Below are 12,771 nucleotides of genomic sequence, written 5' to 3'. Positions count from 1 at the left end.
TGTGCTTATCCGGTGCTTTTTTACTGGGGGGTACGCATACCCCTAAACATTTTGTGAATCTAAGTTTGGTCTCATTGAGAGGCAGTATTTCAATATGAGTAGGAAAATGAGAGTACCCCTAAACATTTTTTTTAAAGAAAAAAAGCACTGCTCTTATCTATAGTCATGCTGATGCTAATTAAACTCTCCTATGAGATTGAAAGCTTCCCACACAATTACGGTAGTGAAAAACCACTAACTCCCAACATGTTTCCAACATGTAAATAAGGTACGTATTGTGACCTTTCCATTCAATTACATTGTATAAATAAATGATAAAAAGAAAAGCTATCTTAACCTGTTGCAGCAAACAGACAAAATTTCATGTGGTACCATCAGATTTGTAGGCTTCTTGTTTATACGGTAGAACACGTGTCATATTTTGCAAAGGGCACGAAGCAACTTGCAGCATGAAACGCATAAAGAATCCTGAGTGGTGCAACAAACACTAACATAGTTGTAGTGTTGCAGGCGTTCATTGGCTGGAATTCAGTTCATCAGATACATCGTAAAGGTGCATAACTGGACTCTTGGTTATTTTTGCTGCAACAGGCTAATTTTATAATATAATGTTTATTGTGACATGAATACTACTTTACCAGATGCAAAAAGTGGACAGAAATGGTTTTAGATATAAAATATACATCCATAGAAACTTTGGAGACAAGTTCAAGTTCAACAACAACACAGAGGTTTTTCCATGTGCCTCCATATTTTGTAATGCATACAGTTGTTCTTTTATTATTAGCACTATTGCCAATTTATTGACACAAGTATATATGTAGCAAACACAGAAGTAATACTTAAAGGAAGAAATAGCAAGCAATTAAAATCAAATGTCAGTTTGCCGTTCATTCCAAGGGGGTTGTGCAACATTTGGTTAACTTTTCCACCTCACATACTACTCAAAAAGACCCGGCTGCTTCCCATGGTACGCTATAGGTCTGTCTCTGCAGCAACCAAAATAATTTATCCGTATCTGTTTCACTCTGACCCAATAGAAATTGTGATATCACATAGGAAACCCAAACCGTATTGTGCTATTGATATAATTGCTTCCATTAAATAAAAGATGTGTATTTAATAATCCATCAATTAACACACTCATTGAAATTTTAAATAATTTGCTTATATCTGAAGGGTTGCTTCTCAGATTGAGTGAGTGGGGGCCAGGGGCAAAATTGGATGAAGCAATGGATGCAAATTGCAACTCTGAAGCATTCACACAACCTTGACTGTAATCCATCCATCCATGAAGCATTATCAGAGTGCTAGGGAAGAGTCTAGCTAGGCAAGAAAACTCAGGGCGTGAAAAGGGCCCAGTGAAGGGTGTGGCTGGAGATGGGTTCTAAAGACCTGATAGAGTACTCTAGAGACTAAGGTTCCCTACCTCTGCTCTAGAGGATTCCCTGCCCTGGTCATTGAAGGGTCTCACCTACTTACTCAAAAAACTCGTCTCTTTCCTAGTAATCAATGCATGTTTAGAGGAGATGCTCACAAACCAACTGCTTCTACAATTCTGCCTGATATTTGTGTCAGCTTGTTTGATCTGCCTTCCCCCGCTTTTTGAAGACAAGCAGAAGCTGACCCTGCCTTCAGTCTTCCAGCAGTTCACCCATTATCCTCAGTCATTACAGAAATAACACTTGCAAGTGTCTTCAGCACCCTGAGGCATAATCAGTGTCCCCCCCCCCTGGGGGTACGCATACCTCTAAACGTTTTGTGAATCTAACGGGAGAGGAAACTATTAATTTTTTTAAAAGTTTTTTTAGTTTCTTCTCTAGCTCGGTGAATCGTCAGTTCTGTTGCTACCCCCGATGGCGGCCTCATTTCCTGTCACACAGTGTTTCCTGAGTCTCAGATGGAAGTGAGCATTTAATGTGTGAAGGAGTGTGGAATGTGGATGTGTGGTGTTTTACTGATGAAAGTTTTGCCTTGTTGAGGGACAGTATTTCAATATGAGTAGGAAGATGTTAGTGCCCACAATCTCATGCAAATATGGAAGTTACTGTAACCTGTCAGCTGTGTAATATGAGGTAATGCATGTTCTTTGTACTTTTGTCCATTTTCTGTATTTATTTTCCCCGATTTGAACTATAAAATGGTTATTTTCCAGAGTCAAAACGAGAGTACCCCTAAACATTTTTTTTAAAAAAAAGCACTGGACATAATTCATCTTGTCCTGGAGACCTGAACTAATTCCCAGTGTCTAGCTGTTCTCTAACCATCTCCTTCGCGATTCTAGGCTGCAAGTTTCTCCTTTTATCATTTGTTCTACTTTTCCTAGGTAGAAGAATTCCCACTGCAGGAAATGACTGAGACAAAATAGACATTCAAGTAGTTTTGCCATCTTCCTCAAGTTGCAGTCCTTCCATGCTCCTTTTCTTGCTCCAAACATAAGCAAGTTGGTTGTTGTTGTTTTCCATCCCCTGTAAGCCTTAGCTAATTATTCCTGACACTGCATTTAGACGTTCAGCCTACTCCACTGAGCTCATATTTGGCGATCTGTTCCTCTTGCTATTCTTCCACACATGCCTCCTTTAAGTCTCTTGTTGGAGAGCTCCTTGTGAGGAATCACAAGCTTCTTTAACTGCCTTCCATTTTCCCTTCTCAATGGAACAGTTTGTGATAGTGCCGTCCACAACTTACTTTTCAGAATCTCTCATCCCCTTTGAACTATTTCCTCATTCAAGTATTTCTAGCCCAACTTTTCTCTGAGCCTTTTGAATATTGGCTTTCCCAAAGTCCACGGCAGATGTCCACTTATGCTCATTTTTCACCTCCCTTCCCCTTATGAATTCCAAGGTGACATGGTCACTTTCCCTCAGAGTTTCCTCTGCTCTCAATTCATCAACCAGTTCTCCCCTGTTCATCAGGATTAAATCCAGAATTGCAGACACCCTTGTTACTCTTTCCACTTTCTGAAATATGAAGTTGTCGTCAGCAAGGCATGGCAAGACTCTATTGGATAGTTCATTCTTAGCAGAACTAGGCTGATATCAGATGTCAGGATGGTTGAAATACCCCGGTATTACTATGACTCTTCTCTGTGAAAGTTTTGTAACCTGTTTTAGGAAAGCATCGTCCATGTCTTCTGGTTGGCTGGACATAATACACTGACATAGCAATATCAGTTTTGTTCCTCAGTCCTCATATCTTTAATCAGATGCATTTGGCAGGGTTTTCAATCTCAGATTCACAGCTATCTTTACATATAATGCTAATCCAAATCCTCCCCTTTCTGAAGAGAAATCTATAATTTGACTGGGAAACCTGCCAATATCACTGCAGCGTTGTGACCTGGCAACATTAAGGGGACGGTGTGGCCAAGAGGTAGGAAGGAACAGCGGATGTGAATTTCATCTATTGATTTCAGCTAATGAGATAATACTTTGCTTGCAGACTTCCATTTTCTAAAGGTCATCTTTTAAGGAACATGATTAGATACATTTTAATTTTCTTCTAGGTATTGTTTATGTTGGTTTTGGGATGAACTTTAATTGTGTTTATTACAGGGACAGGAATACTATGTCTGATAAGAATTCATTATCAGTTAAACTGTTTTCGGTCAGCTCTGTTATTAAATGCTAATATGGATAGCCATAAAACGAAAAAGAAGATGCATTTCTTAAAGACTGCAAGGTGTTCCTGCTGACAAGTTTACTGGATAGTTCAGTTTGAAATGGAAGCAAAACAGATCTTGTATTTTACACTTCCTGGTTTATTAAGCATCATTTCAGTAGCAATTGCATTCAAAACCTTTTATGTAAGTGTCACTCCTGATACATCATTCCCAATAATGCACATGATTGTTGCCAAACCAACCCTGGGTCTAACAATAGATCTAAGGTTAATATTAGTAAATTGTTGAGATGACTCTGGGAACCAGACCATAATATAATGTGTTTTGGAGGTTAAATAAATGCAGTGACTCTGCTGTTCATTTGCGAAGTAAATTATCCATGTTGAACAATTTACCAGGTAACACAGAAAAATGTTTGTCAATAGATGCTGCAACTCTACTAAAGAAAAGTTTTGGTTTTTTTACCTGCACAAATATCGTGGATTTGGGAGATCTGTGACCATGAAGCACTCGCCTCCATTTACACAGAAGTCTTTCTTATTCACACCACACTTTGTGAGATGACTTGTCCCAGTGGTAGATGTAGATGTGGCTGGAATAAACACAGGGGGGATGTTAATACTGTTGCACACTTTATAGAACAGCAGCTGTCTTATTACAAAAGAATTTCAGAAGCAGACTTGAAAGAGAAGTTGCTGAATTACAACTTATCACTAAACTGAAAACTATGGAGACACCTGGTCTTAATAGAGATATTGGATTCCTGTCTCATTACATATGCTAATCATCTGCATACTGTCCCTTGCTTTCTCCTGTAGGACTAATTGCAGTCGTTAACAGTCATCAACAGAATTCCTTCCATTAGCACCTTAGAGACCAACTAATTTTGTTATTGGTATGAGCTTTCATGTGCATGCACACGAAAGCTCATACCAATGACAAACTTAGTTGGTCTCTAAGGTGCTAATGGAAGGAATCTTTTTATTTCGTTTCGACTACAGCAGACCAACATGGCTACCTACCTGTAACTAGTCATCAACAGGTTTACCATATCCATTGAGTCAATCACCTATCTCCTACTACCTTCCTGAGAAAAACCCCACCCCACCCTCCCACTATAGGGTCTGGTGACTTCTGTTTCAGTATATCTGAAGAAGTGTGCATGCACACGAAAGCTTCTACCAAGAACAAACTTAGTTGGTCTCTAAGGTGCTACTGGACAATTTTTTAAAAAGTTTTTTTATAGAACAGCGTCAAACTAGAATGACAGCACTTGCATTTTAGTGTTTGAAATATTACTGCAATAAACATTCAGCTTCTTGATTACAAAGAAAAACAACTATGACCCTGTCCAGAATATTTTTGGATACTCCTATGATCTCTACATCCTCACTTACACCCGCTGTACACGTTGCAATCATGTCACCTAGCCTGGGTTTAAATATAGAACTGAACCAGTCACAAAGAAAGAGGAAGTGGTGTGATCAGATTTTTCTCCCAACTAAGTTCACCTCCATGAGTTCTGCAGAAGGCGAAAATGATCACCTGTGTGTTTAAATGAATCCCCACCTCACTCTCTTGAGGAGAGTGGGGCAGCTCAGGCACAAAAACACACCCAGTGGCACATTGCATTAGTTTTAAAAGCCCCAAAGGAAAGCACTCCAGCTGGGAATGTTTAAAGAAAAGACGAACTATATCGTACTATAGTTCAGCTATAATATATACACAGCAATAAAATGGATTGATTTATTTTAAAAAAAAACAAATAACAGTGAAATTAAAGCAATTGGTAAACTTATGCTTTGCATGTAACAAAGTCACTGTACAAATTTGCAAATGTATATACTGTACAATGTAAAGCCAAAAAACAGAGTTCTATTACACATGAGCTGGGTCTACAATGATCTGTAAAACATCATTAAAAACAATGTTATAAAACGCTCAATGCATTTTCACTGCTGAAGGCTCACTGCTCTACAGCGCCCTCTGGTGTCACATTTTAATAACACATTTTAAATAATATAAACGGGTGTGGATGAGCCCATGGTATCTTGCATGTCTCCTTTCTTTGCAAAACAACAACAACAACAAAACACCCAACTATCCTGATCCTGGATCTAGCAGTGACCAGGGCATTAAATTGGAGACTATGCACTGGCTAAGGAACCAGCCTGAGAACTTGCTGGTGATCCACTGAACTATAGACTGCCAAGTAGGAACCAACTGAATCTGATGTCACAACCCCCTGGCACACAGAACCAGAATGAGGAGGCTCACAGTCCTCTTCCCCTTGGTTCAAGTGCCTCACCACCTCACCAGTTCAGCCCTGCAGGCCAAAAGGCCCTGAATATAGGAGAATTGTCCATTTTCAGGCTGACAGGTTGGCCCTTCAAGATATCCTAGTTTTGAAACAGGCCTCAGTTCATGGGAGCAAAGTGTTCACTAGGAGCTCTCCTTGGTGCTGCCTTGCTCCATTGGTTCTCATGCATAAGCAGAACAAGATATTAATAGCCTGGCAACCTCTTGGCCTCACATACATTTCACCGGTTGTAAAGGAAAACAATCAAATACAGAATTATGTTGGTGATCCTGCAAATAGGCTCATTGCAATTATTTTGCTATTGTCAGACACTACAGTGTGAAAAATACATCGCCAACACTCCAATGAAGAATTTAGTTGAGTCTGCAATCCTATGCACACTGCCCTGGAAGTTTGCTCCACTGAACATGTGCACTTCTGAGTAAATAGGAATAGCTTTGCTGCCATTGTATGAGACAATTTTATAGAGGGGCAAAGCAGGCAGAGAAGGCTGGTGAAGGAAAAGGAAGGAACAGAAGTGAAGATGGTTGTATTATTTTGAAATGGCTGAATATTTTGCTTGAGGCCTCTAATAATTTTTTATTTATAATGCTGTAAGAGGATCACCTGGGAAGGAAGCTAATAATACCATACCACCAATGCTATAACCATTAATTTTATAACTGACCTTCAAAGTGCTCACACATGTATGATCTTAACACTGGTACTTGTTCAGTGTTCTCTTAGCTAGGTGGGAGCTGCTTCATAATGAGGAAATTCCATGTAGCTTGGAGAATGTAAGCTTACGTGCCAATCCCATACAAAAGACTTGGGTGACCTGACTCGTTCCATGCAGCTGGGACACTGAAATGTCTTCCCAGGAAAGCAGCAGGAATTGTTCATAGATAGGTGGCCCCCACATGGCTAGGATAATGTCTAGATGGCACCCACCACATGAGAAATAACAGGTAGTAGGAGAGCCATTATTCACCATCTCAGCTCTCTGTCTCTCTCTCATATGTGAACTGCTAGTTGCTCTACTCCCAATTCCAAGGCGTCTGCCAATTCTCCAGATCGCTGGACTACTGATTTCCAAGGTTTAGCAATCTGGGGGCTGGCATGGTTTCTGCGTAGTTCTGCAGAATCGCTCAGCAAGCATATGGTTAAGCCTTTAGGAGGGAGAGGCTCCAGGAGGTCTTCCCTGACTCAAAGTCCTCTAAGGAACTCCACATCTTATCTTCAATATGTGGAAGAGATGTTGTTAAGTAACTCCAGGTTGGAAAGCAATTTCTCCTAATATAATCTTCTTTCTCCTTTTACTTAGACATCGGTTTAATAATCCACAGGCTGTGTTAAGAAGTCTGAGCATGTCAAAATATTTATTGCATATGCCTACCTAGAATCACATGTGAATTCCATTTCCCACTCCTCCCACTTTAACCCTCTAAAATGTTTCCTCCCGAAAGCAGACTACAGGTATTACTCTGGAGACGCCCTGCAGTTCAGAAAGTGAATGCATTAATTTGAAAAAGAAAAGCAATATTGTCTGCTTGAGCTCCTGCAGACAAAGCTTATTACTGCCACAAAGGCTAATGGAATGCTTTAAATTGAATTACAAGGATGGTTGTAGAGGAGTCAAGCCTAAAGCTATCTATAATTGCTGCGGCCTTCTTGCTTTGCACTTTTTCTCCCAGCAGCTGTGAGATCAGAACTGATCACCCTGGGAGTTTCAGAGTAACAATTAGCTCTTAGCTGATACAAACTTGTGGACAAATCTAGGCTGCAGACGAAACTGGTTTAACAGCCATTTCCTCTCTTTAGGGAATCCTGGGAACTGTGGTGCAAGCCAAGGGCCTCCATCAGAGAATTTTCAGCATCCCCACCAAAGTACAATTCCCACGATATATGGGAGAAGCCATGTTTGTTAAAGTGGTACAAAATCTATGCAAGTTTATAGTGTAAACCTGTGCTAAGTGGTTGCCTTGTTGTCTTCAGACTTAAATCCTCCACAGACATACACCTAAATTAATCTGCACCAACTCTGATACATTACCAAGTTCAATACTTCCTAACATGGCTAATAAAGCAGAAATCCTTCTATGTAACATCAATGCATCACCTCTATGCAATTCTTTTTTATTTTATTTTTACTAATGCCCCCTTAATGCTGATTCTTTTAACCTCATTAGTCTGACTTCAACTGCTAACACCCCCAAAACAGTATCCATAAAACAATACTGAGTGATAAAAACACATCCTTCTAAATTAGAACGAATAATTTCATTCCAAACAGGAATTGAGTAAATAGCACTGATCTTGACTTCAGTTCGATAGTCTTGGCTATTATATTCCATGAATCTATGCAAAGCAGTCATATTCACTCCAAAAGAAGAAAACTTAAGTTCTAAATATTTAGAAATACAGAATTACTAACTAGTTGTCTTAAGTGTCACAGGATGAAATGTCACAAGCAACAATTTTACTTTTACTCAGTTCTTTCTCTGTCTCTTTAGATTTTCAAAGTATAATATTTTAAGGCAGCCAGAAAATCCCAGAAGGATTTGTACTTTACCAAAAGGAAATAAAAAGAGCTCTCATCTCTGAGAATATTCATCTATTCTTCTAAATATTTCTTTACCTCTGCGTTTAACAGAGCACCTAACAATTCTCCGAATAAAACCAATTTAATAATTCATCATAATACATTCTCTGCAAAAAAAGGTGAATTTTTGCTTACCTGAAGCATTGTCGACCTTTTTGTGCCTTAACTTAGGGAAATACATTCTATATTCAATTATTTCTCTTAAAAAAAAACAAAAAAAAAACCGCACTGCACCGCAAGTCCCTTTTGAGTATCTTTTATACTGCCTTAATCGTCTTTGAAAAGTCCCATGTTCCCTAGGCTACTTGTGTGAACTCAAGTACAAGATCTACTTGTACGTATTTTAGTAGGATTTCTGCCGATATCAGGTGTAATTTCAAGTGGATACACGATCAGACCCATAAGGTACGATGTCATTGCTCAGTGAAAAGAAAATGTGCAAGTCTCAGAACTTATGGGTCATGAACAAGACTCCTTTGCTGAATTGTAAGTAGACAAGGGTGTCTCCTTTGGCAAAAAAAGAGATGACTGAAAGAAGAAAGAGCTCACTCTATCACATGTTTCAGTGAATAAGTACTGCTGTCACTGCTGTCAGCAAACGCCTCGCTGTAACTCACTCCACTTCAAGAGGTGCAGGCAGAGATGCAAGGAAGCAGTAAGAGGAGGAGAATAACATAATGAGAAATCACGACACCTTATTTCCATATGCTTACTTTCTCCACAACATCTCCCATTTATCAGCTTCCTAAATCACAGAATAAACCATTGTGCGACAGAATCCATATATAAAAGCCCTTCCGGCATCACCGGAGAGGGAGGTTGCAGGCAGTCACGGCCCTTTCATGTGCCGGGGGGATGGCTGCCATCCCTCCGGCTATAGGGCGGGTCCCGGACGCGTCACCCCCGGCGCGTCCAATCCGGACGCTTCAGGGGCGTGGCTTGCGTCCTTAAATGCAAGCGCGCGGCCGGGGCCTGGTCTCTTTGGTTCCTGCCCCCAGCCGCTTCAGATCTTCTGTTTAGCAGCTGCCTCCTTCGCTCGCCTCCTTGCCTTCTGCTTGGAAGGTGAGGGCCAAAGGCACGCCCTCTACCGGTGACCCCAGGGTGAGTTCCTAGTGGATCCGCATTGCAGGTCTCACCCAACGGTGGTTAACCCTTCTCAGACTGCCAGCACAACGGGCTGGAGTCAGGTATAGTCAGTTAGATCCAATGCCTAATGCCAATACCTCTCTACAATCTGTAATCAATAAAGTTGTGGCCTTTTTATGCCCATTAACCTTATATCATTGTGTCCTGCGTTTTTATTCATTCGGGGAAGGTCGGGGTTTCGCCACACAATGGGCTTTCTGGAGAAACCAACATGCAATGGATTGGGCTTCACTACTTTGATTCTTTCAAGAAGCGGTATTTAGAACCTTGAGAACTGCCAATTTTCTAGAAAATGGAAAAAAACACCAAGAAACAACTTTGAATCAGGTAACAACTTAGATGGGTGGGAGTCCACCTGTTAATTCCTTAGCATGAAAACAATAACCCCACTGCAAAGGGTTCCTCATCCACCATAGATGTTTCCAGCACAGAGATAATGGCACATTATTCTAGCTTCGTTAAGGAGCTTTGCGTGGGTACGAAGTACAGCTTATGCCTGTTGGTTATCTAGGACAGGTGTGGAGAACCTCAGAGCCAATGGCCAACTGCAGCCCTCCACTTCCTTCTAACTGTACCTTGAGATTCTCCCTAGACCACACACCCCTACTTCATATCCTTCTTGAGTATTTTTGCAAGGGTGTAATGTGTGCTTTCTGTGATCATGCTGCTTGGATGCCTAGATGGGAGAGGTGTGAATGTAGAAACTGTGGTAGTCTACAAAAGTAAAATTCACACCTGCTGTTCTGCCATGTTTACCTCTGGAAAAAAGATCAACCCCTATTTCTTATTCCGAAAGAAACTGATTGTTGAACTGGGATAATACAGGTGGCACTGTGGGTTAAACCACAGAGCCTAGTGCTTGCTGATCGGGTGGTCAGCGGTTCGAATCCCTGCGATGGGATGAGCTCCCATTGCTCGGTCCCAGCTCCTGCCAACCTAGCAGTTCAAAAGCATGTCAAAGTGCAAGTAGATAAATAGGTACCGCTACGGCGATTCCGTGTGCTGCTCTGGTTCGCCAGAAGCGGCTTTGTCATGCTGGCCACATGACCTCGAAGCTGTACGCCGGCTCCCTTGGCCAATAGAGCAAGATGAGCGCCGCAACCCCAGAGTCGGTCACTACTAGACCTAATGGTCAGGGGCCCCTTTACCTTTCAATACAGGTTTACAATACAGTTTTAGCATATGAACATTAGACGTCTCTTTTTAAAGATTCCATTCAACTCCTAAGGAAAACAGGAAATCACTGGGGCTGGAAGATAGACACCTCAGGAAAAAGCAAGGGTATGTAAACTTGTTGAAACAACTTCATGTGTCTTATTGCAGAACATGACTCAAAGTCAGGACTGATTTCCTTTCAAAGTTCAATCTGGAAAAAGGAAAGGAAATACAAAAGACAAACACTTTGTTTTAGTGTGCCAGATTGCCTTCTCACTGATAGACTTGAGACTGACCCATTTGGCAGCAGTGCTGGCTCTGCAAAGCATCTAAACCTGCAGAAGAGGCCGGCTAGGTTAATTTATGGTGTAGGCAGCACGACCAGAAACATTTGGGTTGTGTTGGCTTTTGAGATGAGAGGGGGCAGATAATGGAGCAGAGGCTGTTTTGAAAGGAAGTTGAGCAATGTTTAAGGTTGAATCCTGACAAGACAGAAGTACTGTTTTTGGGAGACAGAGGGCGGGTGGGTGTGGGTGACTCCCTGGTCCGGAATGGGGCAACTGTGCCCCTGAAGTACCAGGTGCCCAGCCTGGGAGTCATTTTGGACTCACAGCTGCCCATGGAGGCGCAGGTTAATTCTGTGTCCAGGGCAGCTGTCTATCAGCTCCATCTGCTATGCAGGCTGAGTCCCTACCTGCCCGCGGACTGTCTCGCCAGAGTGGTGCATGCTCTAGTTATCTCTCGCTTGGACTACTGCAATGCACTCTACGTGGTGCTACCTTTGAAGGTGACCCGGAAACTACAACTAATCCAGAATGTGGCAGCTAGACTGGTGACTGGGAGCGGCCGCCAAGACCACATAACACCGGTCTTGAAAGATCTGCATTGGCTTCCAGTACGTTTCCAAGCACAATTCAAAGTGTTGGTGCTGACCTTTAAAGCCCTAAATGGCCTTGGTCCAGTATACCTGAAGGAGCATCTCCACCCCCATCATTCTGCCTGGACACTGAGGTCAAGCTCTGAAGGCCTACTGGTGGTTCCCTCAATGTGAGAAGTGAAGTTACAGGGAATCAGGCAGAGGGCCTTCTTGGTAGTGGCACCCACCCTGTGGAATGCCCTCCCATCAGATGTCAAAGAAATAAACAACAATCTGATGTTTAGAAGACATCTGAAGACAGCCCTGTTTAAGGGAGTTTTTAATGACTGGTGTTTTAATGTATTTTTAATCTTTTGTTGGAAGCCGCCCAGAGTGGCTGGGGAAACCCCGCCAGATGGCCAGGGTATAAATAAAATATTATTATTATTATTATTATTATTATTATTATTATTATTATTATTATTATTATGTACCAAAGACACAGTTTATTTGGGAATTCATTCACCTCCACCAAATGTGAACAGCAAGCAAAATGGAAAAAGTGGTGCTTCACTTTACTGGATAGCACCCACATCTGTATCACTATTATGCTACTACTATTCCTTCCAGCAAGCTTACAATCTGTTTGATATGGTATAAAAAGAAAAAGGGAAGAGGGAAGCAGATTCAGGCCTTCATTCTTAATGTTGCTCTGAAGTTAGTGTGGAAGAAGCAATTCTGAAATCTCAAATGTAATCTGAGGCATAGAACCATTCAAGAAATTTTAGTTATTTCTAGGCTTATATTTTAAACCTAGTTTGCCCCTGATCTTGATGCATGGTGACCTCTCACTGAACTCAGTGGGGCACTGGAGCCAAAGACTAAAATAATGCAATTTATTATTAATATTATTATTCTAAGAAATGTATGTCCTCATAACTTAAATACTCCTAAGGGCAGCTGAACACACGAAATAAATAAAACATACAATTTTATCAGTAAATATTTTACATATGAAAACAGAAATACCATCGTCATGATAAAAAAGGCAATCGTAAAGCTTTCCTCTAACACACTAATGTCTGGATTTT

At 41.2% G+C, this 12,771-nt stretch overlaps 1 protein-coding gene across 7 annotated transcripts in view; it reads right to left on the bottom strand.

The window, feature by feature from the left end:
- Nucleotides 1-12,771, bottom strand: part of NRG1 (neuregulin 1) — a 184,390-nt gene that overhangs the window by 24,348 nt on the left and 147,271 nt on the right. For all 7 annotated transcript variants that reach the window (XM_035140858.2, XM_035140857.2, XM_035140859.2 and 4 more), the window contains one exon: nucleotides 4,088-4,214. In XM_035140858.2, coding sequence (XP_034996749.2) covers nucleotides 4,088-4,214 — 127 coding nt within the window. The remainder of the gene's footprint in view (nucleotides 1-4,087; nucleotides 4,215-12,771) is intronic.

This window comes from Zootoca vivipara, chromosome 16, assembly GCF_963506605.1.
Source record: "Zootoca vivipara chromosome 16, rZooViv1.1, whole genome shotgun sequence".
NCBI lineage: Eukaryota > Metazoa > Chordata > Lepidosauria > Squamata > Lacertidae > Zootoca > Zootoca vivipara.
The sequence above is the reverse complement of the archived record's forward strand: the minus strand, read 5'-3'. Positions and strand labels throughout refer to the sequence as shown.